The 26,634-nt window shown below is 37.5% G+C and overlaps 1 protein-coding gene across 4 annotated transcripts in view; it reads left to right on the plus strand.

Moving 5' to 3' along the window:
- The window catches only part of ACTR3B (actin related protein 3B), a 105,166-nt gene extending 80,423 nt beyond the window's left edge, over positions 1–24,743 (plus strand). For 3 of the 4 annotated variants that reach the window (XM_030478592.1, XM_030478602.1, XM_030478582.1), the window contains exons 2-12: positions 6,031–6,086; positions 7,854–7,978; positions 9,270–9,380; positions 9,769–9,864; positions 10,016–10,123; positions 11,450–11,593; positions 12,193–12,366; positions 14,998–15,090; positions 22,542–22,667; positions 23,107–23,190; positions 23,788–24,743. In XM_030478592.1, the coding sequence (XP_030334452.1) occupies positions 7,907–7,978; positions 9,270–9,380; positions 9,769–9,864; positions 10,016–10,123; positions 11,450–11,593; positions 12,193–12,366; positions 14,998–15,090; positions 22,542–22,667; positions 23,107–23,190; positions 23,788–23,883 (1,104 nt within the window). In that variant the 5' untranslated portion in view covers positions 6,031–6,086; positions 7,854–7,906 and the 3' untranslated portion in view covers positions 23,884–24,743. Of the gene's footprint in view, positions 1–6,030; positions 6,087–6,374; positions 6,483–7,853; positions 7,979–9,269; positions 9,381–9,768; positions 9,865–10,015; positions 10,124–11,449; positions 11,594–12,192; positions 12,367–14,997; positions 15,091–22,541; positions 22,668–23,106; positions 23,191–23,787 lie in introns of those variants that run through there. The other variant, XM_030478610.1, reaches the window with a different exon arrangement.
- Positions 24,744–26,634: the final 1,891 nt, after the last annotated feature.

The raw sequence follows: 26,634 nt of genomic DNA on the forward strand, positions 1-26,634 counted from the left end.
CTGGTCCATGAGTAACTTTACTTGTCAGGCTCTGCCTCGATGTCACTGGTTGCATTAATGTATTGCAATAATAGACCTTTCCTCTGCAGGGAATTTGCAGTGCGATTTTTATTTCTTCAATGTTTGGAAGGTTACTTTTAAGATTTCCAAACCTGAGCCATCTTAAAAAAAACCCAAGCAAGCCTCAAACCAAACCAGCCAGAGAAAGCACTTTTCAATGATGTGATGTCACAGTGCCTCCTCCTGAAAAAAAGTTTCATATTGTGAAATATGTCTGTATTAAACTATCACAAAACTTTTAGAAGTCTCTTGTCCTGTTTCTGTTTATACTCTGTCTTATCAGAAATCAGCTCTCTCTCCTCAGTGGGGCATACTGGAGTCCACAGCTGAAAACTTTGGGAGTAGAGTAGAGACCGGGTTCCATCTTGCATGTGATTCTGTCTGTGCATTTCATAGTCCTTGGTAGTTTCCCGAGTTTCTTCTGTTTCTTTGCTGAAGATATTTTAAATACCTGTTCTCCACAGAACTGTTGGTGTTACAGGGATATTACTTGACAGTTTTAAAGACTTATGCTTGACTTTTGCTGCAGGGCACTCAAATGTGGACGACTTTTCAGCAGTGAGATTATTGAATTTGAAAATAAGTTACCTTGCAGAATTCATGAAGAAATAAAAGAGTCTGAACCAAAGCAGGCAGAAGAAGTAGCTTGACTCATTGAATACGCAGTCTCTGGAATTTTCCTCTGTGTGGGCTGAAAACCTTCTTATTGTTAGAGTGAATCTAGCAATACACAAGCTTCAAACAATTCATTCAAATTATTCATGAAAGGGCTTTCAGATGAAAAACTTGGAAGAGCATAGCAGAAAAGAAAAAAAGGTGTATGCAGACATGCACTGTGGAACGTTGTGTATATAAAATACACTTTTCTACTTACATCTCTGGTACTGAATGAGGTGCCTTGTCCAGGCACTAATCCCTCTTCTTTTTGTGTAAGGGGATTTAAGAAATTAGTGAAAAAGACTGTTGTTGTTGTTGTTTTTTGGTGCATAAGGAGCCTGATTTAATTTGCTGTTGTTTGTAGGCCTCAGTCCTGTAAAATCCTGGAATTTCTCGAGAAAAAATAAAAAAGGCAACAATGGGCATTATAGAAAATAGGTACAGATCTGCATTGAAAAACATTGTCGTAGCAGGACAGGATAATGTTTCTTTTTTCTGTTGGATAGATGAACTTTGTCATAAACTGTTCACTCTGTATTCACACATTTTGCAGAAAGTGATAACAGTTTGCCATCATCTTTTCCATTAGTATTTGCGGATGACTTGTCCTACTTCAGTTTTGATGCACTACATCTTCATTTTCTTTGCATGAGGTTTTCCTCGTGATCAGTTTACACATTGCTGTCGGTCTTCTTGTGGAGAAGGGCATGCTATTTTTAGTTTTTAGGACTAGCAGGCCTTTTTGGTGTTGCTGTTTTAGGGAGATTTAAACTTCATAACTAGTTTTATGAACTATATATTGTAACTAGTTTTATTACCATTTAGCTGTGGGACATCAGAATGCTAGTAGGTGGGTGTGCGAAACAAAGATATCTTAAAATACCTCTCTCTTCTTCAGTGTGTGTCTATTTGTAGGCGCTGAGGAGTACTTCTTTTTGGGTATGTTTTACTGAAGTCTCTCGATTTTTCTTCTAGTAATGAAAAATTACTTTGTTGAAGTCTTTTACTGATGAGCTTAGAGGTAAATACTTGATTTCTGGGAGAAGTGAGCTGGACTTGGATTAAAATTTAAAGCTTAAGGTGTTTGTTGATGTTGCTGGCTGGAACAGCCAAATGTAGCTGGAACCTCAGAATGTGTTATGTTGCTTTAGCCAAGTATTACCTCTGCTTTTTACATGTGAGACTTGTGAACAGGCAGAATCGTAATTGCTGTTCTGGATCTAAGGAGCCTGAGTTAATTAACTGTTTATAATCACAGGCTTCAGTCCTGTAAAGTGCTAGACTCTCAAAAAAAGCAATGGCTGTAATGTACACTTTATTCTTGCAGTGGCTGCTGATGCTTTAGGGTAAATTGTGCAGACATAATACATTTTGTTTTTTTTTTTCTATTTGACATTTCTTCCTTCATCTCTTCTTTCTTTGTTTCCATTCTTTCATCTCATGCTCCTTTGTTTCAAAAGTACCTTTCCACAGTTTCATGAAGAACTTCTGCTGTGAGTTTCTCAGGCATATTTGTCATAATGATAATCCAGGCTGTTTATGGCAGCATGGCATCACAGGGGTTCTGGCAGCAATAACTGTTAGTTATTTTAGCATCTTAGCTGTCAGAGAAAGTGTTCACTCTGCAGAGGCTACTTTTTGTTTGTTTACAAGACTTTCTTTAAGCATTTTGCTTTTCTCAGTCATTTCATATCTGTATTTCAGAGTTGTTTTGGTTGTTTTTGGTGCTTGTAACACATTGTTTTAAAGATCTGGAACAAAAAGCAAAGCAATTGAGGAAATGCTAAAATGTTCACAGCTGGGCATTGGTCTTTCGCATACTTGTCCAGAGAAAAAATGGATGTCTTGTATTCTGAGATGGATAAAGCAACTGCCCCAGTTTGTGATTTTTTTTAAGTGCCTAAATTATGTTGTTCTCATGCTTAGTAAGAATTTTTCAAGATATCTCTCTGGTCCTTAAAGTGGTTGAGGGTGCAGCATCTGCTTCCAAGTTTGGTTCATTTGTATATCTTTACAGTCATTTTGCTATCTTTCCATGATAGGACCTCAGAAGAAAACAAGGTTAGGACAGCCATTCCTTATGCAAAAGGTAGTGAAACTGATTTGTGTACTAACTAATCACTTGGGAAAAGTAGTACATTGGAGACAACGCTATTTTTAGGAAGTTCTTGTTTCAACAATAAATAATTTCCAGTGATTTTTAAAAAATGAGTAGTCCCTCCAAATTCCATTGCGTGAAATAGCCGTAGCCTATTGTATCAGTTTTCTACAGATCTTTAATGCAGCCTCCAGTATCCTATATTTTTGAGAGTTTCCAGTCGGTTCCTATCTCCTGGCAATAAATCTGCTACTTTTAATGACATTAAGTTGCAATACTGATTATCTACACATTCCCTACAGCTGTCTCTGTAATTTACAGATCACAAGACGTTGCATTACCATTAGAGTGCTAGGCTGTAACTCAGGAGAAAGAAAACCATGTTTTAGATGCTTAAATATTCATTGGAGAAAGGACTGGAGACCAGGTAATCTCTCTAACTGTTTAAGTCCAGAGCCTTTCAGGTCAATGAATATTTAAATATCTTGTATAAAAGGGAAGAATCTCTGTAGGAGATCCTGGAAGTGGGTCACCCAAACACTTTAATGTACTCATGGGTTTAGCTCTGGAAGGTGGAGTGTGTTTGGGTCCTGTTGGGCAGAAGAAAAATCTGGGACCAGGTCTGCCATGGCCTGAGTGAATAGGCTACTGGATAAGAAAGGGCAGCTCAAATGCAACATCTCTTTTCCTTCTCTTCCTCAGTCGTTACGAGAGTAGTTTGAGTTTTCTTTCCATTTGGTTTTGTCAAAACACCTGAAATATAGCTGCCTGTCAAGTCCGTCACTTGTTTAATCCTAAATAGACTTTTTTTTAATAACATTTTTTTTCCACTTCCTTGCTTCACCATTGAACTGAGAATTTAGTTATTCTCCTAGTTCTAGTATTAAACCTTCATGGATTAATGAGATGCAAAAGCAATCTTCTTGGGTGTTACTTTGTGCAATGTGTTCATCGAAGAGAACTATTTTCCAGTGATCCTGAGAAATAAGCGTATCCTGTAGTTTTAACCAGGGTTAATTCACCTAGTGAAAAAATAAATCTGTAAAATATTGAGCTATAGGCTTTTGGTACCTTTAAGTTATTCTAATAGGGGAATTTGATCCCTGCTTGAGAGGAAAAGTAAAGCTGTTGCAGATTGATAGCCCATGTTGAATTTTAGAGGGTTTTGTCTTTTTAATACTGTGAGTGGGTGTGAGTTTAGAGTTATTGGGTGTCTAGAGGGGGGAAAGATGTCAAGCTGAACTCTCCTCTAGGCCAGAGTTTCGTGTAAGAAATGAGTTCTGGTTATATTGCAGGAACCTTTTAATTTTATATATATATTCATGCACACACATACACAAAAATCATATAAAAAGTATATGTATGCATTTACATGCTTAGGTATATATGTGTATATGTATATATTGACTGTGTTTTGTCACTGGAGCTTGAAGGGCTGTTTTCCTGAAGTTTATGCCTGGTTGCCATTTCAAAGTCTAAGAACTAGGTCTGTTGAATCCAAAACTGGTTTCCTTGGTCTTCACTATGCGTTTGAGCAAAACTGATTTCAGAGGGAGAAATGAAGAGGAAGTATCCTGTAATGTGTCTTAAATCCCAGCACAACTCCTGCTGTTGCTTGTTATGCTTTAACAATATTCCCTAGGTAGGCCTCATTCTAAAATGTGAAAAAATACCATGGAATAATAATAATAAAAAGAATCCTTTCTAGTAATGGCCTTCTTTACAAATCAGCCTAATCTAATGACCTGGTTATGTTTAAGGGCCACAAAAAGTATGCATAAACATTTTGGATTAGACTGAAAGCATATGCCCATATAATGATGATTAAAAATAGTGCAAACCAACCCTTGCCCTCAGAACACTGTCCTTGTCTTTTTAGCCTTGGGGAACATGGCTTTTTTAACTATTATTTGAAGTCTGTTGAAGCTATAGCTTTGAAGAGAAGTGGAAAATATAATATTTAAATTCCAAGGTCATCGCTAATTCACTTTTGATTTAATTCCTTTATCTAAGCAAACGACTCTTAATGAGCATTTTTATATTGGTCCCTTCATAAAGGGGAAGTTACTGTTTAAACTGTTAATGAAGAAGCAACCCTCTGCTTTAGCAATGGCATAATATTGTTTGCAAATATTGGGAGTAGGGTGTAGGCAAACACCTTTAATTCACTTTAGGACCTAGATTGTGATTGGGCTCATTTAAGAATGTCATGGTTTTAGTTTTCATGGTAAAAATGGATTGAATAATGCTAATTTCCTTCAAATCATGCTATTACTGTACTTTTGTTTCAAACTAATGAGATTATTAGAGTGAGACTTCAGTCTGTGCAACCATTCAATTCATCTGCTGGGGTGTCATCCTCCCCCCCCCTTTTCCCCCAGGAATTAGAGCTGTTTTCCATAGTGTGGGATGTTAATTATTTCTGGTTATTAAAGACCTGAACTAGCTTGCAGCCGGTAACACCATGGAGATATTTTAAGAGATTTAAAGTTTTCTGTGGAAATTCCCGTTCTTTTTTTCTTCCACACTTTACCAGTTTCTTTTTTCTTTTGATCCTTTCCTTGTTAAAATAGATGCTATACGTATATTGAAAGAGATGGACAAGTGCTTCACACTGCCCATTCCTAAAGCATTTTATCAGTGCATGCTTACTTTGGTGTAATATGTATGTATTACCACACACAGGTACTATACCTATGACAAAGTGAGTAATTCATGCAAGGCATGAAAGGGAACTGTGTCAGGGTTGCAACTAGAGTTTTGAACTGTGGTTTGTACTTAAGACACACTTCCCCCTGCCCCGTATTTGACAATATTAAGCAAATATGCAAAATCTAATGACATCTTTGGTCATGGTAGCTTTCCAAAAGCTAAGATCTGCACAACCCTTTTTTTTTACCAAAGCGTGGAATCTGGCCTGCTTGTCTTTTCTCATAGCTGGTCAACAAGATGGAGAAAGTGAGAGCTCAATTTTCAGACTCTGGGAAAACACTACCAAAGTTTGTAAGCTCAAGGTGTCTGAAAAATAAATAACGCCTAAAATATTTACCACTTCTGAGTTTTCTTCTCAGCAGGATGACACTTGAAAGCATAACCCAGAAAATGTAGACGTGGTACGTGATGTATTTGGTCTTCACTTTGTGTAGTGAATTATAAGTATTTTGTATTTTTACATCTAAGTACATCTAATGACCCTGTGATCATTCTTTTTTTAGGTATACAAAACTTGGCTATGCAGGAAATACAGAACCTCAGTTCATTATCCCATCATGTGAGTAATTTTTTTTCCTTCCAAATTCTAGTATACACCACTATCACTGACCACTTTCATGAGTAAATGATGTGATTTCCAACTCCAAACTCGACGTTCATAGTCCCTTGTCCATCTGGGAAGTGGTACTCGTTGCGTTAGCATCTTTGGCTAGAGCATAGCTAAACAGAACTCCTTGTTTGCAGTGAGCTAGGACTGTTGCTCATTAAATCAGCTCTTGGTTGCTATGACAAAGATGAAGAGAACTCCAGTCTAATTTCCTTTTTATCTCTATTATTTTTCTGCCAGGACTCTTGAGTAGACAGAATGCAATTTACCTCCTGTCTACCTGACACCATGGTTACTGCCCGGATAATCTGGGGAAGGTTTCCAATCAAATTAAGTACTGAAGTGCAGGTGGTGTCTGCCTTATTTACATTGTCTGGGACTGTAGACAGTTTAATATTCAAAAAAGTTATTCCTATTAGAAAATGTTCTTTTTGAGTGTGTGTTTGCCAATTAAAATGTTTCTGCTCATTTAACATGCTATTGTTGAGCAGATTTACTCTTAATTTTTTGTATGTTAAACTTGTTTAAAATGTTTTACGTGTTCATGATTTTAATTGTTGTCTTAGCTATAGATATTTATAAATAGTAGCACAGACATCATATTTATGACTAATGGCATCTGTTATCTCCACTTATGTTAAATACTGCCTTTTACTTTTTGTAAGCTTGGTCAATTAACTACTTATTAATGCATCTAGACTGCCTTGTAGCTGCTCACGGTAGAAGGTAAGAAGATAAGGAAATAATAGAGGTGGACGTGCTCTTTACCAAATGTAGCTGCAGTGCTGGTTATAGGCTTGCTATCTTGTAAAAGATTCAAACCCAAACCACTGGTAAAGATGTAAACGTCTTATGTTAAAGAAGTGGGATAGCAGGAGTTTTAGCAGGAGTTTTCTGTGAATTTGTTATAAATCTCACTTTATAAAGCTATGAACTTGGGGTTTAGGTGTGTTTCCAGAAGAATTGTTTGCCTGTCAGTAATTTTTGGTGCTGATAGTATTTGGCGTGTTTGTGGATGATACCTGTCTACTCTATTTTTTTTTTCCACTGTATGTTATTTAGGTCTGATTATGACCTATTAAAAGAAATGTTTATATAAATAAGGTTATATTTTAAGAGTACTTTATTTCATTTTTATTTATAGCTTGCCCCAGATTTGTTTTTTGCTGTCTCATCTTCCTCCCTATAGCAGCCATCATCTAATAATTTCGGTGATAGTTGCAGCCTGCTAATGGGAAACATAAGTGTCTCCAAAGATTTCTCTGTAGCGCTGCAAATTGCTTTCTCCCCTCCTCCCTTCCTCCTCACCAACTGGGATAATGACTCCAATACTTATTTCTGAAGTACATAGCTTATTTTCTTCTCCTCCTGTGCTCTTTCACTTAATTCTAGAGTTGAAACTCAGAAAATCATGTTGCTTGCTGGAATGCTGCACTTGCACACATTTAGTGACTGCTGCAGTCTGTAACAGAATACATTTTTAAGATTTTATGAGTTATTTACATGAATGAGGGATGGGTGACCAGAACCCTGCATGATGCAGTGAGAATGAACTCTGCTATATTGGCTTGTCAGCGGATCACTTACCTAATTTCTTCTGGAAATTATGCTTTCTATATCCCAGTTTTTATTTCTGGAAAAGAAAAAGTAAATAAGTATTCATTACTTGGTATTTAGCAGTTTTAATTTTGTTTTGATTTGTTTGGGTTTTATTTTAAGGTATCGCAATCCGAGAATCAGCCAAAGTAGGTGACCAGGCTCAGAGGAGGGTAATGAAAGGTGTTGATGATCTGGACTTTTTCATAGGAGATGAAGCCATAGATAAACCTACCTATGCTACAAAGGTAAGCATTGAGTATTTTTAAGAAGTCTTTCAAAAGTTTCACATTTTTGTTATATAATGGTGCAGGACTTTTTGATTGCCACTTAAAACACACATTTGCTTTTTTGTGAAGTGTTTTTGTTGCTCTCCTAGAAACTGCATGATAAGGTTTGTGGCTTTACCTTTTTTGTTGATGTCTGTGTTTTAATACTGCTGTCCTGTGTGATTGGTGCTTGAGTCCTTGTGTAAATATCCATTGATATGGTGCAGCTGTTCAGTTTTCAAAATTACTAGCTATTAAAACAGTCATAAACACTGAATATTTAAATTCTTGCTAAAAGTGTATCCTCTTAGCATGGCATATGAACTGGGGAATGTGTTGGATACTTTGCTTCAGGGACTGTCACAATTGTTTTGTGAAGGGCTGTCTTCAGCACAGCTTTTCTGTGAATCGTATTTTCCATATCCTATTAAAAGACTTCTTGTACTCACAAAATGTTACCGGCTTATGAATTTCGTGGAAAAAATAATATTTCATATGTCCTACTGTATTACTTAAATGTCAGCCGTGTTCTTAACATTGAACAAAATGTAAACATCATCCTTGCCAGAATTCTTGTTGAAAAAATATATAGCCTATATGGTCTTTATTACTTTTTATAGATTGGAAGGCATGTTAAAGCCAAGTATGATTCTTGACTTTATAAATTGTAAAATTTATACAAGAAGAGATTAAAACACAGTCCTGCAATAGAGCGATAGCAGTATTAGGAATAGAGTCTGGATTCTGGCTATTAGTCCTGCAAGCTAGAATCACAATTTGAAGTACCTGGGAGCGGGAGATAACTTCAAATAGTTCCTCGAAATTAAATTAGAATGGAGGATTTTATAAGGCAACCATGAGAATGCGATGTTTTCATTCTTGCAGAAGTTCACAGAATCATAGAATCAGCTAGGTTGGAAAAGACCTTTAAGATCATCAAGGCCAACCGTTACCCCAGGACTGCCAAGACCACCACTAAACCATATAGCTGAGGGCCTTATCTACGTGTTTTTTGAACGCTTCCAGGGATGGTGACTCCATCGCTTTCCTGGGAAGCCTGTTCCAATGCCTGATTACCCTGTGAAGAAATTTTTCCTAATATCCAATCTAAACCTCCCCTGGCACAGCTTGAGGCTGTCATCTCTTGTCCTATTGCTTGTTACTTGGGAGAAGAGACTGACTCCAACCTTAGTACAACGTCCTTTCAGGCTGTCCCTGTTTCTGGGTTTGTTCATATGGTCTAGAGTGTTGACAGGTTTTCTTGCTTCAGTGGCCTATACGACATGGTATTGTTGAAGACTGGGACCTCATGGAGAGATTCATGGAGCAGGTCATTTTTAAATACCTACGAGCTGAACCTGAGGATCACTATTTTTTAATGGTGAGTTAATGAGACTGGGTAAGAAAATATTTTTGTGTGACTAAAACTAAATAATGTTCCAAGTACAAGTAGTTCTGTTGGCGGATTTGTTTCTGTAAATGTCTCGTCGTTCTTCAGCAACCTGGGGGGTGGGAGGAGGGGGAGAAGGAAAATAATCAAAGCTGTATTACATCTAAATTGCGTTCACTTTGCAATGCAGGCTACTGCAGGTTGGGTTTTGGATTTGAAAAGCTTTAATCACTTTGTTTAAACTGTTTGATTTATGTTTGAAATTTTCTGTTTTGAGTGCGCTGAGAAATGTAAAAGTTTGATTACCATACCAAGCTAATCAGTGCATGAACATTTAGGACTCTATTGAGGTGATTTTCTAAGCTTTTTTTGTTTGCAGACAGAGCCTCCTCTGAACACTCCAGAAAACAGAGAGTATCTTGCAGAAATCATGTTCGAATCATTTAACATACCAGGACTTTACATTGCTGTTCAGGTGAACAAAGTGAATATGTACTTCTCAAGTGCAGTATAGCTGCACTATGTATAGTCTTCTGTATGCACATCTAAAAAGTTTGAAACAATATTTTCTGAAATTGTAAATTAGCACAGTCTGCATCCCTCTAAATATAAACTCTCTTGTGTAGGCAGTGTTGGCCTTAGCTGCTTCTTGGACGTCACGGCAGGTTGGAGAACGTACTTTGACTGGAATTGTCATCGACAGTGGTGATGGAGTGACCCACGTAATTCCTGTGGTATGTAGCAGGATGCAGTCTGAAATGATCGGTGGTTTGGACAAGTGCACGGTTTCTTTACAACAGATTTAAATAAGTGTCAAATGAAAGTTTATTTTTAAATTTTTAGTGTTGCTTGTTTGGGATTTTTTCCTCCCTTATGATTGTTTTGAAAACTGTGTATTTTATTTTGTGAACTTATTTATGCAATTAATTTAGTTTGCAGGCTATGGGAAGGTCACAGTAAGATTTTTCAGGCCATCTTTTAGAGGCTATTTCTGTGTAAAACCTTGTCTTACTGTGATGCCTCAGTTCTGTTTAATGTTAATGCTTATCATGGTTTTGGATCTCCTGCATGCCACCAATGTCTGACAAGAAATGTCCTGCATTTTGGTTGTTTAATATAGGTTATAACATGTACTTTTTACTGTATTTTAGTAAAACATGATTTTACTGTATTTTAGAACTTAGTGCACTCTGCTTATGTGGAAACAACTACAAGATTGTATGTTCATGTTCATAGAGATATATATAGTTGATCTCATATAGCTTAATTATGTTAGGGTGTTAAAAATACAGAATTGTCTGTGCATACTGACATCTGTTCTGTTGATGTCATTTTGTGTATTTTTGAAGCATATAGTATGCTTGAATGATCAGTTATTTTAGAAATGAAAATTTTATTCCCTTTAACTTCATCCTGCATTTTGTTATTAACCTGGTCTTCTCAGTATTTTCTTCATATGAGAAATGCTGGGGAAGAAACAGCATTTACCATAATGAAACTCTGAAAAGTATAAAAAAAGCAAAGGAAGAAATAATATTGGCTCAGCAATATCAGAGTTTTCAGTAAAAGCATACTGGGGAAAAAAAAATAATCAGTAAATAGATTTCTTGCTTTTACTGTGCTTATCATTGATGCTACTGAATTTATTTTTTATTCTCTGAGAATTTTAATATATTTCATACCTTTTTCTGTTAAATCTTCACTCTCAAACAGGACACAAGTGTTCTATTTATATTGCATTTGCTTTTTGGATCATGCCTAAAAGGAACCATCTGATGAGACTGTCTTCTAATGTGTGCAAGATTTTTTTTGTCTTGTCACCTGTGTATCTATTAGATAACCAAAATCTGTTTATATGTGGTTATAAGGTCTTTTAAATAAAAAATAATATCCCCTTTCTGCTGGGTTGCACGTTTTTATAGTAATTTTGCAGTTTCAAGATTTTACTTCTAACTAAAAATCAGAACAAAGTATTATAAAAGTGAATGTTAGTTTCATTATTAATTATTGATACACAGTAAGTTTTTGCCTAAATATTTTTTCCTTCTCCTCCTACACAGGCAGAAGGCTATGTAATTGGAAGTTGCATCAAACATATTCCTATTGCAGGTAGAGATATTACTTACTTTATTCAACAGCTCCTAAGGGAAAGGGAGGTGGGAATTCCTCCTGAACAATCTCTGGAGACAGCAAAAGCCATAAAGGTACACCCTTCTTTATATCTTAATAAATACATAAATAAAACTCTTTGAGCTAATTTTTTGGCTTTAACAAGTTGCCAGTGGCTCTCTTAAAAATGCACACGTAGGCTGTGTATGCAATTACGTGAGCTTCTGGTGGCTTATCCAATCAAGTGCAGGAGAAGGAGAAAGGAAGAAAGTCTTCATGCTAGACTGGAGTGTTCTGCAGATGAAATCAGCATTTTAAGCTTTAGATCTGTTTAAAATTTGCTTTTTAATTTAATAAAAAATAAATGTATGTAATGTCAGTGGGGTGATTGTGTGGGTCTGATCTTGCAATGAAAGCTTGCCACTGAACTTCTTGATCGTCACAGATGTGATGGTTCTGGTGTTTTCATTTTGAGACTAATCTAGATGAGTCAGCATGTAATCTTACTGAAACAAATAGGTCGTGCACTGTCTTGTAGGGTTGAGTCTTCAGTAGTCATTTGGGTGAGAACATCTCTTGAACAGCCCCGTCAGTAAAAATGCTTATGTATTTTTGTTTTCTGATTGTGTTGTGCTTGAATTTAATGATTGAATAATTATTTTGGCGATCCTAAATGTATGTTATTTCCTAACAGGAGAAATACTGTTACATTTGCCCTGATATAGTGAAAGAATTTTCTAAGTATGATGGAGATCCTCGAAAATGGATCAAACAGTATACTGGCATCAATGCAATCAACAAAACCAAGTTTGTTATAGATGTCGGTTATGAAAGGTTTCTTGGACCTGAAATTTTCTTTCATCCCGAGGTAAGAACAGGGACTAGCAATACTAAGTTACAGAAACTACTATGTGAGCGAAGTGGGGGTTGGGGGGAGGTACTATCATTTTTGGTGCCAGTGCGCCATCGCGTGGCATTAAGATATCAGTAAGTCTCCTAACTACAAGGCGTTTACAGTCGCCAGTAATTTAAACACAGAAGAATGTGAGCACATGGACAATTATTTTTCTAACGTCCCTTGTAACATTTAAAACATCTTACTCTGTTTTTTTTAAAGCCAATCTAAAATTGAGGAGAAATTTGAACTTACACACTTTACGTAGTATTTTTCCCTCATTCTTTCAGCAAAGGTTTACACTAGTACGCCTTTATATGGTGTCCTTGATTATGCTGGCAATCCTTTTGGGCACTACTGTGCATGTTAGTGTTGCATTGATAATATTCTAAATCTTGGACACTGACTTTTGATACTGAGTAAATTTATAAAGCATGATGCTAAATTCGTCCTTAAGGGAAGTCCATTGAAATCTCTGTTGGTGTGGTCATAAGTAACATGTAGAGTTCTGGGAAACATTGCAATGCCTAGTCTGTCTGAGTTTTGGTACTTCAGTTTGAATGAGTTTCAGGATGTTGTGGCAGAGGGAAGAGTCAAATTTTAATATGTTACAGCATAGCAGAAAAGGTTCTCTCCATTCCTGCACACTCCATTGAGTTTGTTGCAGGCACCCATAGCCTGTAATACTATTAAAGAATTTAATCAAGGTCCACGTTACAACTGGTGAAGTTTCCCATTGTCTACTCTCCTCCTGTCGGAAGAATATTAAAAAACCTCATTCTGTCACCTTTTGTCCAAATTCCAGCCTTAATCTCTTTGTGGTCAGTTTGTAGCTGTCTGATCTAGTGCCAGCATTAAACCTCTGGGCTAAATAGTTTGTCCTCCCTGTTATTTGCTAAAGTGATTTTACAGAGAGGCATTGAATCCCATATCAGACATCATTTTAATAGATTCCCTTTCCATAGTCCTTTCAAAGACTGTTAGGAACAGGTTAAAGGACTAATTTCCATTTTCTTCATTTCTTAATAGTTTCTTGGCTCTGTATTGAAAAAAAAAAATACTGAAACGACTTTATAGACAAGGAAAACACTAGATAATACGTACTGCATCCAAAAAGAGTTTCTCACTGGACTTCGTTAACTCCTCGCTTCAAAGGGTATCGAGTTAGCTAGGTTAAAGCTGCCTTTGGTAAAGCTGTCTTGCAGTCTTTTCCTATTTTCAGTTTTCAAAATTTTGTTCTGAAGTCTTTAATATTTTTAAAGTTAGGCTTTGGGGGTTGTAGTTATCCCGATTATTTCTACGCTTTTAAAATTAGGTATTTAACTTGTTATTCTCCAACCATACGGTATTTGTTAGCAGACTGCAATTTTACATGTCAGTTCTCTTGTCCGCATTCTGGGAGCATGTTATACTCTGCTTTGGATGCCCTAAATCTAATTTTTACTTATCCCTTTTGCCTTGCTGTTTTATCAATATCTTTATGGAGAGCTTGGGAGAAGTTTTTGGGCTGTAGTTCATTCAGGATGAGAACTCTCCATGCATAGCGACACTGTTTCTTTCTTCTCTTTTAATTTATGCAGCTTCATGTTTTTAGCTTCTTGCATAACTAATTCTTACTATGGAAATCAGCTTGAATTCTTGGTGATTTTTCACATAATTCTTATGGCTTCTGCTCTGCAAGCCAACTTCCTTTGCTAATTTCTCTTACAGTTCAGAGTGTACTTGTGTTTTCGCTTTTCTTATTTATCCAATTAGATACTTCATCTTGTTTAGGATGTAAGAATGGAATAGTTTCTACAGCTTTGGGAAACTTTAAAGTTATATAATGAAAGATATATTAAAAAAAATATGTTACTGTGTATTGATAACTAATTTAATTTCTCAATGTTTAATCTCTGAAAGGGCAAAACTTAGGCTATGAGTGGTTTTTATCTATTTTATTTTTTTTTTTTAGAACTCTCGTCAATTTTTAAGTGGAAAATTGCCACTAGTCCAGGAATGTTTTCTAGCGTTAGCAGCTCTGTCTAGTATTTATAAATTGCGAAACTTATATTAGCACTGTATTGATGTTTGCACTGATGGGGACTTCCACTCAAGACCTTAAAGTATTTATGCCTTTTTGAATATTAGATTTTCTGTGCTTGGGAAAAGAATATTTGGTGAGAATTTAACATATGTGTTTTAGTAGGTTTGGAAATTTTTTACAGGGGAACATTCAGATTTGCACACTGATGTTTTTGATTTCACTTAAAATGAAAGATAAGACCACACTGCACAGTAATAGTGTCTTTAATATTGCAGGACAACTCAAACTCATGTCACATGCAGTAGTAGGTCCATAGTGCATAAACTGTAAACAGTGAATTTATGACCAAGGAAGAGAATCTGAATTTCTCATCAGAAGAAGGAATTCTCATTTCCCTTGTACAAAAGTGGATTTGTTATAATGTAGAGCAAGTCATGAGCAGGGGTAATACTGACTTCGATTCCCACTCACCCCCTTTTAAATGTGCTATTACAAAATTTCTCTACAGTCTTATTTCTGCCTTCTTGTTTCTCCGTTCTTGACATGAAAAATCTAATGCCTGTTCTCTTTCATTTTAGTTTGCTAATCCTGATTTTATGGAATCCATTTCGGATGTAGTAGATGAAGTTATCCAGAACTGTCCCATTGATGTCCGGCGTCCATTATATAAGGTACAGTCTTTCTGTTGTAAGACTAACTTACTTGAAGACTAAATATCAACATCACCATGAAGCATATATTTAGCTACCACTTCCCCCTCTATGAGAAATGTGAACTTTGAATAGAAATAAAGTTCAAGTTAAACGAAGTGTGACTTCTGAATGAAGAATAATTGATATTTGTGGCTTTTTATGTTTGAAAGAAGGATTATCTGTAACAGAGGCTTGATACACAGGTAAGTATTATCCCTATGGAACTGTAGCAGAGGGGTGGTGTTGTATCTGACATGTAACGTGAATTCTTGTGCATGAAGGTCTTTGGCTTTTGCCTATTTTAAGGGTTACATCATGGTCTCGCCCCTCTCACTCCCTTCCACTCCCCACTTTACTAAGCAGTGGTTTCAAATACATATATTTTTTTGTTTTCATAGTCTTGACTTGATCTGCCCACTGTCTGCTGTTTTAGCCAGGTATTGAACCCAGTATTAAAGTATACAAAGACTTAAAATCTTTTAGGAGACTATAATTAGGCCTGCTTAAACTTGCCCAGGGTGTAGGCCAGAGAGTACTTTCGGTCACTGGTTCTTTCAGAAATTAAAAGGAAGGTACTGACAGGCATAGCCTACGGCAAGCTCTTTTTATATTGGCAGCAGATCCTGTGCTTCCTGGTTGTGTTCTGCTTGTGCAGCAGCAGTGCCCTTTTGGAAATAACCGCATAAAGTAATAGTATGGAGATGTTTGCTTGCATATGTAAAAGGTGGTAGTTTTTCTCACCTATTAGAGTGAAAATTAAGTTCCAACTAAGTCAAATCTCCAGGTAATTCCTAACTATTAGAACTTTGCAGTCTGTTTTACTTGTCTAGTAAACATATGCTGTCATCTAGAATGAGGCATAGTACTTCAGAACAAATCTGTGGAGCAGATTAAAACAGGAAGTTAAACTACTTAACAAGCTCATCTGTGGAATGCATTTTGCAGTACATGTCTTCAATGGCTTCAAGCTTAGATATGTTGCAGAAGGTTTCAGTAAACTCTTAGCGTCTGGTTGTGCTTAGGGTCTTTGTTTTTTTCCTGAAAGCCCAAAGTTACCATAGAGCAACAGCTTTATTGCTTGGTAGAGCCAGGGATTGGTACTGACTTCCAGAAAGTGGTATTTAAAAATTGAGGTTAAGTTACTCTTTCCTCACCATAATCAGCGTGGTGACCAGCCAAGACCCTGCGTTTTGGAGCTGGGAAGTATTTGGATACTTCCTAAGTGTTTATGCAGAAAATACCTGCAAGTACCCTTCTTGCAGATTGTACGTGGTACGTAGCCTTTGAAGCATTGTTTCAAACCCATCTTTTGATGTCCTAGGGTATTTATGTTTTTTAGCTTTATTGCCAGTATCCATGTTTTCCAGTCTGATCACATCTCTCTTATGAGGCCAGTTACCTTATCTTGTGTTGATGCTCAGACCAGCAGGATCTTCATAAGACTGACTTCAGCCAGATCCTCTAGCCTGTAGCTGTTCAATACAAAGCACAAACATTCTTTCACATGTGATGAAGGCTTTTTAATTGTGTAATGGTTGCCAGCAGTGCACTCTTTTAATTCCCATGATTACATCATCTTAATGTGATTGCTTGGAAGAACTGATTTATATTCTTATTCTGTGTCTCTGACACAAAGTTGAGAGTTCTGGATTGCTTGGGATGAGCTGCTTTCTGCTGAAATCGAAGAGGAATGCTGCTGTGTTTAGAATCAGGGAACTTGCATTGAAAATTGAAGAAATAAGGTGGATTTTCTCTTTTCTTTTAACCCAAATCTTCAGAAAGCAGACTGAAATCTAAAGTGACTGCTCAGGTGAGATGGTAAGAAGGGTAATTTTGGATCTTACCACATGGCTGAAATAATCTAGCATCCTTGCTATGTTGATCGTTCCTGTGTGTTGAAGTCCACTGAAAAATGACCGATCCTGCATGCAGCTAGAAATGCGATTAAACTTTTGTGGGGCTTAGTGAGGCCTTGCATCACCCTTGGCATTCTTTGGGAAGACTGATGTATAGTTCATCTAGTTCATTTTTTGAGAACTCTTCAGCTTCCTTTATTCTTAAAATATTGTTCCACAACGTTTCCTTATATTTATCTAATTCTGATATCACAGAAGTGCAGAGAAATTGGAGAGAGCAGCACCATGATGCGGACTGTGGTCTGCAGAAAAGTGTGGTACTTTCCTCAGCTTTTAGGTTACTATGAGCATATTACTAAACACAGTGTACCTACTGCACACCCAGCTTGCATCAGTGAGAAGCATCTGCTCTGTGATATAGCCACAACAGATGCCAGTGTTGGATGTTTTCAGTACTAACTGCTATTTAAAAATCTCTCTTCAGCCTGGAAATACTCTGAAACTTGTCCTAATATTTGTCAGTTAGGACATGAGTTTTGGCACATACTGTAAAATAAGAGTTACCATAACTTTGAAGTTGGACAAAGGGCTTTCAGAAGTTCTGAAAACTACTTCATATTCTACCAAACAGTATTTTTTATTGGTAACAGGCTTGGAAACTGTTGCTCTTACTCCACACTCTACTTCATTTTCCTTTTTCCCCATCTAGAGTCTCTCCCCAGATACTTTCAGAGTTTAGATGGTAACAGGAGATGAGAACAGTTTTGGCAACTCTGAAGTCTTTGCCTTGTCCCAGTAGAAAGGATGTAAGTGTAGGGACACTGGCTGTCCCAACAATTGATTTCTTTCAACTTTTCTCTGCTGTTTTTTTTTTTTTTTTTGTGGTGTTTTTTGTTTTGGTATTTTTTATTTTGTTTTTTTGTTTTGTTTTTTTTTTTTTTGTTTGTTTTTTTGTTTTGTTTTTTTGGCACAAATATATGGATGAAAAAATTTAAGGTAAATGACATCTGAAACCAGGTAAATTCTGTCAGAAATATCTCTGAAAGATCCTAGTCAAGCATGTTTACTCATGATTCAAATCATGATGGATCAAGTTGTGACATCCTTAACCTCAAACTTTTAGACTAGCTTCTCAACCTGAAAACACTGCAGGTGATAGGGGCTGTAGTGTGTTGGCAAGTGTGGTGGTTTATTGTAGATGAATCATCCTGTTTTTCAGTGGAGATGCAGGTGCATGGAGACAGGATTTTAACTGTATGGGCTCTTTCCCTTAGAGATGACTTTTTAGCTGAGTGTAAGTTACTGTGGACAATGGTGAACTTAAAGCTTCGTGATACAAGTAAGATCTGGTCTGCACTTGCATCGGTGTGGCTGCCGAGCTCGTAATGAACTATCCTCAAAGCCTGGAGAGATCTGGGGTGCGGGAAGCCAAAGGGGTGGTAAACATCCTTGTAACACCACTTCTAACTTGAATTGCTGGTAAATTCATGTGGAAACATCTTGCCATGCGCTGTGTGGTGTGTAGATGGCGCTGTCAGACTGCTGTGCAGCGTCCGGTGGACCTCTGTGAGCTGCAGGGAGAAATCCAGCCTGTGATGAATACAGCGTATTTGCTGTATCAACCCTATTCTTGCCTTTCCTCTCCGAAATTGTAGGAATTTTCAAGCAGAAGACGGGGCAGGGTTCAACTGACTTTTGTTTATCTGGGCTTCAGCAAAATGACATTTGCTATTATTTACTAAGTGCAGAGCATGGAGGCTCTGTGGGTGAGGTAAGGCTGGAAACACTGCCAGGCCATTATCTGCATCATATCGGCTCTGAAGATGAGACATGGGAAAGGAGAGGTTTTTCTGCTACTTTAAGTGGAAGCCTCAAGTGAATAACAGTGTTAGCATAGCACAGGACTACTGAGAAGTAATTAAATGTATGACACTACCCCTGCTAGGTGGTTTAACAGTGGCTCAATACATCTGTTTTGTGGTTACTTTTTTGTCTGACTGCAGGCATATTTCTGCGGAACAGCATGTTCATAAGTCATGCTAAAATCTTTCGCTGTTACTCAGACTGTTCAATGAACACTGAAAATCGTGATTTTCAAGAAATAAATTGTTTCTTCATCATTAAAAGTCAAACTTTAAAAAAAAAATGGTCTCTCACAATACATTTACTTTGTAATATATTTGTTGTTTGATATGTATAATATTTCTCCTTATACTTTCCATACAATGTTGGCAAATACTGCCCTCTTTTAACTAAACTAAGAGGCATATAGCTTGATTCATTTGCTCATGAAATGCTTGGCTTCAGCTTGTGAACCTTCCAGTTTTTACCCATAACAATTTTTATTAACTGTTATATGTTGCTTTTATTCCATGTCTCTGGTGCTGTGGTTGTGTCATGTTAAACAACTTTAATTTAGACTATCATTTGGAAGGAAGGGAAACTGGGATGTGTTGTTGAAGATTATATTTACCAGAAAAGCAGTGGATGCTTCTCAGTTTGGTGCTGCAGAATCTGAAGTGTCCAGCTGAGAGTGAGCTTACACCATGTTACAAGGTGCAGTGTAAAGATGCACAAATGAGTTCAGTGCCTTGTGTTTGGTTGTGCTGAGTTCTGCAGAAGCTAATTTAACTTTATGTAATTTTTATGTAAGCTTTATTTAGGTAGAGATTTCTGTTACAGTAACTGGGTTGTTTTGTTAGGTAGCGTCATATCTCTGCAGCATTACACTGTACAGGCATAACACCAGAAATGGTGTGGAGAAAAACTCAGTATTCTGGAGTTCATATGAGAAGCAAAGGGTATGGATGAGAAGTGAGAACTTTCTTGCCAGCCCTCTGAGATGATTGGTGTTTACCCCTGGTTTCCTTCTGGAAATGGCCTGCTTTCATTACTTAGTTGCTGTGGTTAGCTTTTTCAGGTGTGTGGAAGGTCTTGTCCCTCTCTTCTGGGGGAGCACATTGTTTTGAAACAACTTTTTTTTTCAACCAGTTAGCTATAAAACTAAAAAGCAGCTGGAGCTTCTTTCCATCAGATGGTATGATAATCAGTGTTAGCTGTGAAACCTGTGGTCTGCTCAGAGCTGTTAAACCAGCCAAAGAGTGTTTGAGTAGAGTAAGATCAGAAGCCTTGTTTAAAGGAATTGGCTGGAAACAGATACTTGAAATCCCAACTTCCTTGATGTCTTTTCTGGGAGGCCAGAGAATTCTGAGGCAGGCTGAAAACCCAAACATCACTAGTAAGCTTTTTCTTGTGTGAGTGCATGTGTGAGATTTATTTTTTTGGTTTGTTGTTTCATTTTTTTGTTTTATCTGACTGTCTTTTCCCACCTTCATTTGGTCTTCTGTAAGTGGTGGGTGTGTTACTTAAGGGTGAGGACTGTGTATGGATTCTGCTTTCATTGTTAGCAAGGACTACCCGGCTTCAAGACCTCTTTGCAGAAGACCAGTCTACTGAGTTGTGATAACTTCCTGAAGCCCATGCTTGAGCAATCCCTCTATTAAAGAGTTAGCACAGATTTGGCCCAGTGCTGCCAAGAAGTGCAGGGAGCAGGGGAACTGTAACAGCATAATTAACCATGTTATAATGGCAGTTGGTGTCACCTGGTCCCTTATATCCAAAATTCTGCTTGGCCGTGTTTGTCCGGTATGGGGTGGTGAGATGACTCGCCTTTTCAACAAGTATACTCCAGTGCTTCTGTTCTCCTTGACCAGTGTTACTGTTAAACTTATTTCAGTGTATAGAAGTGCTTTAAGAATCATAATCTGAGGAAAGTATAACCTCTTAGCTTCTAACCATGGAATGATAAAGGATCCTCCCAAATATCACTATGAACTCTGTAGTTGCATGAGTTGGTCTGGGATGTATTCAAACAATTATTCTCAGGTGTATTCTGAAATCTATCTAGTTGTAGTATTGTCCACTTTATGGAAATCCACTTGAAGTTTAATTTGCTTTGAATAGAATTACTGCTTTTACCATCTTCGCCAACTTCATTATCTCCAGGCAATATTTTCTAATGGCATCTTTTTAATTACCATTTCATCACTCAGGTTAGTTGTTTTTTTTTTCTCCATTACCAATTTTCTTTTCCCATGTGGAGCGTGTGACCACTTTGAGGCAGAGGGAAGAGACATCGTGTGTGGGGGCAGCAGGGGGAATCTCCTTCCTACTTTAATTTCAGGAGCAGCTGTGGTTTTTGGCTCCTGCTTGATACATGTGGCTCCTTTCCTCTTCCCTATCTTTGGAAAATGTTTCAGTAAAGTTATGGGGATGTGTGCTTTTCTTTTAAGCACACTTGTCTTGTTACGCGTTCTTTTATACTGTAGATTATCTGAAGGTATGAAGAAATGCATTTTTCCTACTGCAACGGTTTTTACAATGTACAAAGATTTTTTTCTTTTCATCAACAAACAGTTTTCTTCCCACTTTACAAGTTACAAGGTTTTCCTTGTTATCTGTTGCTCAAAATTCAAGCAGTTACCTGCAAGTGTGAATGCTTATTATATATGTCTTTGACTCCAGATCTGTGTGCAAGCTTCCTGGCTGAAAACAGTGTTTTAGGGGTTCTTTCATTACGTGCAAAGTCTTGGTCCGCAGTGTCAAAAATTATTATTGAGAGAGAAAGTATATTGAGAGATAATTTGACCTTTGTGTAATGAACTCTTGATCTCAGTTTTGTCCTTTGTGGACATGTATCTGTGGCATATAAGTGGTTTTAGTAAGCATTAATTAGCACTTCGGTTTGCAGTTGCAGCAGTATGCAAGGGCACACATGCAATTTTGTCACATAGCCTTCATTCTTCTGATTATGAATCGCGTTTTTGCTGCCACCAATGTTCTAGGGTGTCTGTTTTGAATCCCCCCACCTTTGAAATGACTTCTGTGTTAGTCTGTAACCCTGCAACATTATGAGAATTAAGGATGGGACGTTCTAAGACCAATCTAAGAGGATTTTGGTTCTGCTCTGAAAACTAATTCTGGGCAAGCAGGTATAGATAAGAAAAGTGGAAAGGAATTGTACCTTTCTCTGTACTGCAGTCCTCTTTGGAGGTGTGGTACCTTTTTGAAGAAACATTGGACTTGATGGTTGCTATGTTTAGAAGTTTAACTCTGGAGAGGAGAAAAAAAGGAGTTCTTGATAACTTTACAGCTTTTGGAAGGACGCTAACAATAGTATGATGAGGCTAGAGCCTTATTTGGTATCAGGGCTAAAACTGCTTACAGTGAGTATCCCTGGTATCAGGGCTAAAACAGCTTACAATGAGCATCCCTGGGAAATATCTTGATGTAGTGTCTTTTTTTCTGCTGCTCTGCACATGTAGGATACTAGCTCACTATTTTAATGGAATCCTTCTCATTTGTAACAACATATTCTACATAAAACTGTTCTTTAAAGAGAAAAAACGAACGTAGGGGACCATGGATCTGCTGTGGAAACTGAGTAATGCTTAAGGTGTTCTGTATAGCTTGTCAGCTTCCTAATGATGTTAAGATCCAAAAAGTCACCTCTGCAGCTTTTGGGAAACTTGCTTGAAGTTGGATTTAAAGAATGTGTCTTTAATTTCTGCACAGAATGTGGTCCTCTCGGGAGGATCCACGATGTTCAGGGACTTTGGACGACGACTGCAAAGGGATTTGAAAAGAGTAGTGGACGCGAGATTGCGACTTAGTGAGGAACTCAGTGGCGGTCGAATAAAAGTAAGTAGCCATTTCAAGTGCATTAATAACATCAGTAGTGAAAGAAAGTTCAAAATTTTCATCTCACTAGTGAAAATGCAGTGTTGTAAAATGAGTGATATATGTGTATGTGTTGTTAAATGTGTTGGTAGCCTTGCAGTGTATGACACGTCTTTACAGAAATCTACTGTGAGCATTTCTCTAAGGACAATTCTGGTTTCCCTTGTAGGAGATACGTGATCTTAGCAGGAGGCAAGAGGGATTTAACTGCTGTGTCCTTCAGCATACTAATCATAAAGAGTTTTATGACTTGGTCTCCTAGGGACCATGGCAGACTGAGTAGTAAGCGTGAGATAGTGATGGAGAGGTGAAGATCTCTGGATCTGTAAGGATCAGATGTTAGTTTGTAAGGATCTTGCCTGAAAATTTAAACCAGCTAAATATGAACTGTTTTTCTTAGCCCAAACCAGTTGAAGTTCAAGTGATAACACATCACATGCAGCGTTATGCAGTTTGGTTTGGCGGTTCCATGCTGGCTTCAACAGTAAGTATTTATCAAAGTTGTTCTCTTTTCTTTTTTTTTTAAATTTTATTTTACTTGCATGTTGTCTTCTATATTTGATCTGAGTACTAAGTTTTAAACCTTTTCATTGTGACAGCCTAAACTGTGTCATATTCCTTACCAAATTTTTATCTCAGTAAAATTTGTACAGGGCAAGTGGGAGCTTTACTTGAGAAAGGCTATCATAATTTGATGTAATTTTGAAGTAGTTTTTATATGGTAGTTGCAATATAGTTCCTTTATTGTTCAAGTCAGCACTAGAGATTAGCTAGGAGTTCAGGGATGTAGGATCCAAATCAGTGGTCTTAAACAAAAAAGAGAAGCAAACACAGGAAAATGGGAGCAATTCCTGTCTCCCAAGTGGGATTTCTTATTGTTGTGTTTAAAAGCAGTCTTCTGTCTAAGCTTTTCTTAATTATATTTATATTCCAATATTTCTTGTTTTATTCTATTTGAAAAATGTGATACCACATCATAAAGCTACAGTCTACAAAAATACTAAGGCATTAGTTTATTTGTTGTTTTTTCTACTTGATATATTCTTATGCTTTTGAGGATATTTGTTTTATATTTTCATAGCCAGAGTTTTTCCAAGTATGTCACACCAAGAAAGACTATGAAGAGTATGGCCCTAGTATTTGTCGTCATAATCCTGTTTTTGGAGTCATGTCATAATGCTCATCTAATGGAAACAAGATCTCTGATATCTTGCTGGTGAAGAAACTCATGTAATGCAGAGGAAGGCAGCAGATACTGTAAATACTGAAGCAAAATGTGGTTAACTCTTGGAAGCATTTGGATCACCACTGTGCACTAAAGCACGACTTACAGCCCCAAGTCATTTCAGTAAAAGCCATTTCTCTGCTGACTACTTTAAAGCCTATCCTTCTTTCTTCCTAAATGTGAGGTAATTGAAAATAGGTAAGTCTTGGTTTAGGAGGTTGTGCAAATACTACTGAAACTGAATCTAGAAGAATAAGGCAGTGCTTTACTGCTTGTGGAAAGATTTAAACCTTTCCCACTTGTGCCCTGATTTTGCAATCAAATCTTTAGCAATGGAGCACTGAATACCACATTGCCTTCAGGGGAGTTGGAGTTGGATGCAGGTACCTGCCCAGATGGATTAGATTGCAGGATTGGGACTGTACTTTGTAAATGTAGGGTTTTCATATCATTTTGTATTTTATGATATTGGTAGGGTGAATTGATGACTAGTTCTAAGCACGAACAGCTATCAGTGTCATGGAGTGATGTTACGCATTTCCAGGTGTGAGGCATGTATTGGAGTTGTGCTGGTATTTTTTGGAAAACAACAAAAAAAGCCATGTATGCTAGAAACTTGATTTGTTCATGTTTGGATGACACAAACTAAGTGATTTACAGTATTGTATGAAGTTTATTATAGCCACCGTTACTTTGTTTTGAACTTTCTGAAACTGTTTTATAGAAGATGCTGTTTTGTTTTGATGTTGGTGAGTGGTGGATGACACACGGGCCTTGCACCAGTGAAATAAAAGCTGTTAACATCTTTATAAGTGTCTGTGGTAGTCATGATTTACATGCTTCTCCACTTTATCTCACCAGGTTAGCTTTACTTTTATGTGTCAATGTACGTGAAACCGTAGTAACACTGAAGTTGGAAGGGACCTCTGGAGGTTTCTGGTCCAGACTCTTGCTCAGTTCAGAGCTCACCTTGAAGCCAGATCCGGTTGCTCAGGGCCAGTCAAGTTTCAAGTAACTGTGAAAGGAGGTTCCTGAACATGTGGGCAACCTGTTCCAGGGCTTAACTACCCTATTATGGGTACATGTCCTTGTGTTGCAGACATGGTGTTTGTTCTTGTATGGTTTAAATCTAAAGAGAGTAGGAAATCCTTATTCTTTTTGTGCTGATATTTATCTGATGTCTGTCAGCAAAGGTTTTGTAACAGTTTGTATAGCCCAGTAAGAATTTTGCAAGACACATCACTTTGGTTTTAACTGGCACAGAGAGATTGAGACCATGCAATTATTTGTTCAACATAAATTAGAAATTAAACAAAATGGAACTCCGTGACTCAAGCCCAGTTCTGAGCTTTTGAACTTTGAGCTCAGCTCTCAGGAGAAACTCATTGAAGCATACTTTGCTCAATCCTCTCTCTAAGAAATGGGTAATCTAATACAAGGTGTACTGTTTCAGCTTGTTCCAGTGTTACATCAGCTTGTCTGGGTTTAAATGTATGTTTCGAGTTTGTCACTGTAGAGCTGGCTACTTAGGTTTTTGGCTTGTACAGCAGAATCCAGAACCATGAGCACAACGTGGCTGGAGTTGGGATTCAGAGGAAGATTTACGTGTTTAGTGCACTGAGTAATTGTGGGCTGAAGCACTGGCATGCTCACCTGCTACTACAAAACAGGGAATGCTGGGAATGTGCCATACTTAATGTGGCCTGCAACCAGTTTTAGCTGGTCATTGAGGTATCTTAAGAGTGGTGGTATTAAGGAGGTGGTATTTTTGCCAAATGCTTCTGACATAAGGCATGGGCACCCATTTTTTTGGGGGAAAAAAACTTCTTTCAAAAAGTAAGCAAGGCTCACATTGGAAGCAAATGAGGAAATATACTTGAGCTCACTCTTCATTAAAAAACATTGATAGTAAGAATACTAATACAGGATGTTTGAATGTCCTGAAGCAGAGTTTCCCTGTTCTTCAACTTTTTGGAAAGGCTGAGCTACCTACTGCATTACAGACCATGTGAGTTTAAAAAACGTCATTGGGTGGAAAAAAGATGAGATGTGCCAGAGGACAAATGCAAATATGAGTTGATAGCCCCTTTTCTGCTGTCTTGTTGACTACTGTTGGGCTAGTTCAAGCTTGTTGGCAAGTAAGCTTGCCTTTTCAGTTACTTTTTATGGATTTCTTACAAATAGTTAATGAATAACCACAATGACCTGTAAACAGCAAGTTGAAAATGCTTCTCTCACCTTGTTTTGGGTGCTCACCTGAGAAGGAGCACGTCAGTTGGCTTTGAATCCTCTTACAGGAAGAAATTGAACCCAGTACTTAAAGCCAGAAGGGCCAGCAGGTGTCTAGTGTACCTCCAGAAACTTGCACAACAGCAGTTACTAGTGTAGTTCTACAAAGTATGATTTCTTGAGGAGTGCTCTCTGTCGACCTAATGCATCAGGGCAGATGCATTTGTTTTCTTATTATTACTATTTTTAATTTGGCTTGTGAAATGCCTTGAAATTCTATTGAAAAGCACTGTAAAGATCTAGGTCAACAGCATGGCTCCAGTGGTGGTGCTGCACAGAGACAGAGCATAGGTAAGCTAAACTGCAGCATGAAGTTCAGTCTGATCTGCATAGTTATAATTGGGGCTTCTGACTTTGAGGGCTTATGGTATCATGTACCCATTAAAAAGGGGATTACCTGTCTCCATCAACCAA

The sequence above is a fragment of the Strigops habroptila genome, chromosome 1 (genome assembly GCF_004027225.2).
Source record: "Strigops habroptila isolate Jane chromosome 1, bStrHab1.2.pri, whole genome shotgun sequence".
Classification (NCBI taxonomy): domain Eukaryota; kingdom Metazoa; phylum Chordata; class Aves; order Psittaciformes; family Psittacidae; genus Strigops; species Strigops habroptila.